Source organism: Lactuca serriola, chromosome 6 (genome assembly GCF_051521515.1).
Source record: "Lactuca serriola cultivar US96UC23 chromosome 6, Lser_US96UC23_V15, whole genome shotgun sequence".
In the NCBI taxonomy this organism is placed as follows: domain Eukaryota; kingdom Viridiplantae; phylum Streptophyta; class Magnoliopsida; order Asterales; family Asteraceae; genus Lactuca; species Lactuca serriola.
The window spans coordinates 140,664,753-140,668,290 of NC_136413.1; the positions used below are offsets into that span (position 1 = coordinate 140,664,753).

Sequence of the window (3,538 nt, forward strand, 5' to 3'; positions counted from 1 at the left end):
AGGCCCTTAATCTTATATAATTAAGGTTACTTAATCTTATATAACTAATGTTATCTTTGGAATGTCATAGCTAGCTTATAATCTAATTTATTTTTTGAAGTTTTTTAGATTGTTACGCTTGCCAAACATAGTCTAAATGATTTCTACCTTTGGTAGAACCATAGAAGTTATCAATCATCATGTACAAAACATAATATAATAAAAAAACATTACTTTGTTTTCGAAACAGAAATGGTCTTCATTCATCAAAAAAGATTCTAACACATCAAGTTTTGGCCACAAACTTGTTTAACCAAAAAATAAAAAAAAAATAAAAAAAAACTTTTAAAGTTTTATGAATTGAGTTCAACATAAAGGCTGACTTGAGGATGTAATCCGGCTTCTTTAAGTGTAAAAGATAGTTTTTCGGGGCCATAAAGAACACGAGGAAAGTTGGTGGCAAGACTGTAATTTCCAATTTCTAAGGAATCTGAACAAGAATCAATAAAGTCATATAGGCATTGTACTTTAGCACTACAATGGAACCTCCTTCCTTTCCTCTCTCCATTTGGTAATCTCACCAACACCTAATTCACACAACCGTTTTGAAATGGTAAACTAAAAATGCATAAGGTAGTTTTTCTTTTGGCTAATGGAATGGAATGACTCATTCCATTCCTTTGTTGTCAGATTCCATTTCATCCAACCAAACAAATAGTATTGTTTGGTTGGATGGAATGTCAAAGGAATAGAATAAGCAAAGTGATGGAATGCGTCATTACATTCCATGATCATGTTTGGTTGGTCACTAGGAATGGAATGAACCATTCCATTCCGCCATACCAAATAAAAGAAGAGAGAGGAATGGAATACCTGTGTGACATCTGGCCCTTTTTCCGGTTCTGCCCCCAAAGCCAAACCTTTGGCCTCCCTCAATTTAACCAATTCTGCTTCTCTCTCAGCAGCTTCACATGCTGCTCTTTCACGTGCTTTTTCTTCTTCCTTCTCTCTCCTCTCAGCTTCAGCAACTTCCCTTGCTACTCTTTCTTCTTCTTCCTTTTTCTGTCTCTCCCTAGCCTGAAAAAAAGTAATTAGAATTGAATATTTCCTATCAAAGAATAGTAAAAAATATGTATTTAAAAGAAAAATACTTGATCAGCTTCAAGTGCAGCTTGATATGCAGCATCTTGTTCCTCCCTCAAACGAATGGTATTTCTTCGTTCTTCAGCATCAAGTCTAGCAGCAATAAGAACAGGGGAACTTTCTTCAAGAACTCTTTGTAACATTGTAAGCATTTCTTCAGGCGATTTAGGCCCCTCAACCTACAATAGGAAACAAATATTTGGGGTTTAGACTTGAGACAAGGGTAATTGTTTATATGAAGAGGATTGTTAGGGTGTTGAGTTCAGAAGACTACCTAAAATAAGAATAGAGGATGAAATACATATGACAACAATGAATAAGAACAAAGGAGATGCCAAAAGTAAGACTACACACCTGCTGGAGCAAAGCAATCCTCTGGTTCGTAGCTGCCATAACTACAGCACAGAAAGGAAACCTTGAAGCCTTCAAGCTGTTGCTCATCTTAAACCCTTCACTTGCCCTAATACTCCCACCCCAAGCAACAAAATTCTCATTTATAAACGCAGATAAAACCTCGGAGCATAAAGTCTCTTCACAGAAAGAGGTCGTATCAGGATGATCAGGCGAGTGCAAGTACACAAACATCAGTTTAAACTCGCGTCTCGACCGCTGTAAGGCGTCCATAAAGCTATCGGGGACGAAATTCGGATGTCTATCCCCATACGCACGCTCAAATATCGATACAAAACGCATAGCCTCAGATGCGGCAGCCATGGCTGATACTAAAGGAGCCGATGAGGATTCTACATTACGTCGAGAACTATTCAGCCCGATCACGCCTAATGAATAAGACAGAACACCACCAACCACCCATAAACCAAGTCCAATTGCACCGGAAACTAACCCTAGGCTACCTGAGATTATAGAAATCGGAAGCGTAATGATTTTCCATGCTAAACCTGGTGGACCTGCCCCTCTGTTGTTGACCATTGCCAATCGTTCATATCTGTCGATCGCATCGTCACTTGTGCCGACAACGTTGGCGACGGAGGAAGTGGTGGACGGATCATTATCGTCGGAATTTGACGTTGTGAAACTTGAGATTGCTTGTTCCAGGTCCCAACCATGAGCGGAGAGGATCTCCTTGCACAAATCGATGTCTTGAAGACCTGTGATTGCTTGAAAGTACGACAATTTATCAGCCACATCACTCATTGTTCTCCAATCAGTATACAAATTTTCCGAATAATCAATAGCTTCTCTGAAAGATCGATTGAGAAACTGATGAAATTAGGGCTTAAAATCGATCTGCGATGATAAATCTCTCCGTATTCCGAGAGTTTTCTTCGTCTTATCGGAAGAACTGATGAATCCCTTTAGCCATTGAATAAGGGTACTTTGGGAATTTGAGGTCGATTAGACTATGATGACGTGGACGAAATGACGAAAGAGCAGTTACCACGTTTTCATAAAGAAGAAACGTTTTGTAGATATTTTGATAAAAAGGATTAGAAAAATCTATATGTTTGGTTCGTATGGTTCGATAATTTCTGGGGTTTTGATGATTACGGTTCTAGAAGTGTAATGGTTTTTGATACCTTCTAATTGGGTTAGAATTGACTGAGTTGGGTTAGAAATTCTGACGGAGCTAACTTCTGATTAAAATTTGTTGTTTGATTTTTTATATAACTGACTGTACAAATTGACCGTATTGCCCTCATACAACATTTTCCACATACCCACGAATATACACATATTTCTGGTTTTACAGAACTTATCAACATTTTTCAAGTACCTTGGATTCCCTTTGTACATACATTAGACTCGTCAACCAACAATTTGTATTATAACAATTAATAAATACAAACAACAAATCAATATTGTTTGAGAGTGTTTGCAACAAATAATTGGTTATTCTTACAAGAAATTGCTACAAGAATAGGATCTCAAATTCATACTTTTATAGCTTTACTACCATCTTCACAGCCCCTAACATTCATTGAAATTCTTCTTCTTTATCACCAATCCAAGTTGGAACTTTTCACAGCCCCTAACATCCATTGGAATTCTTCTTCTTTATCACCAATCCAAGTTGGAACTTTCACCTGTTATCCAACAATCAACAAAGAACAAAAATCAAAAATCAAGTTTTTGATTAGAATGCAGTTTCTACTTCTTCCACCCACTGATGTTAATATCAAGTTTGAATATTGCAAAAATCCTAAAAAGGATAATTGGTTGATACATTATATTTATGATGGAGTCTATATATTTAATTAGAATTCAAAGGATTAAGAATAATTTAAAGAGGATTAACAAGGAGACGAAGTGTCTTGTGTGATATGTGTTCAAAATTGGGGCAAATCCACGAACTACAAATCAGAGAAAAGGGATGGACAAGTTCTTGAACAGAAATAATCAGAGAGGGTGAGACGATTGCATTTGTAGTTGTTTACCTCATAAATTTTGATGAAGT

General features: G+C 36.9%; 1 protein-coding gene across 1 annotated transcript; it reads right to left on the reverse strand.

Annotated features, from left to right (window-relative positions):
• Positions 1–213: 213 nt before the first annotated feature.
• On the reverse strand, positions 214–2,475 carry LOC145056963 (plant UBX domain-containing protein 10-like). Its single transcript, XM_079004702.1, has 4 exons — positions 1,477–2,475; positions 1,131–1,301; positions 853–1,056; positions 214–566 (listed from the first exon to the last, which is right to left on the reverse strand). The coding sequence occupies exons 1-4, from the start codon at positions 2,275–2,277 to the stop codon at positions 333–335; spliced, it is 1,410 nt and encodes a 469-aa protein (XP_078860828.1). The 5' UTR covers positions 2,278–2,475; the 3' UTR covers positions 214–332.
• Positions 2,476–3,538: the final 1,063 nt, after the last annotated feature.

Coding starts and splice junctions, on each gene's coding strand:
- LOC145056963 (XM_079004702.1), bottom strand. CDS start 2,277: ATGAGTGATGTGGCTGATAAATTGTCGTACTTTCAAGCAATCACAGGT. Junction 1,057..1,130: donor CTGCACTTGAAGCTGATCAA/GTATTTTTCTTT, acceptor ACTTTTTTTCAG/GCTAGGGAGAGACAGAAAAA. Junction 567..852: donor AAGGGCCAGATGTCACACAG/GTATTCCATTCC, acceptor TGTGTGAATTAG/GTGTTGGTGAGATTACCAAA.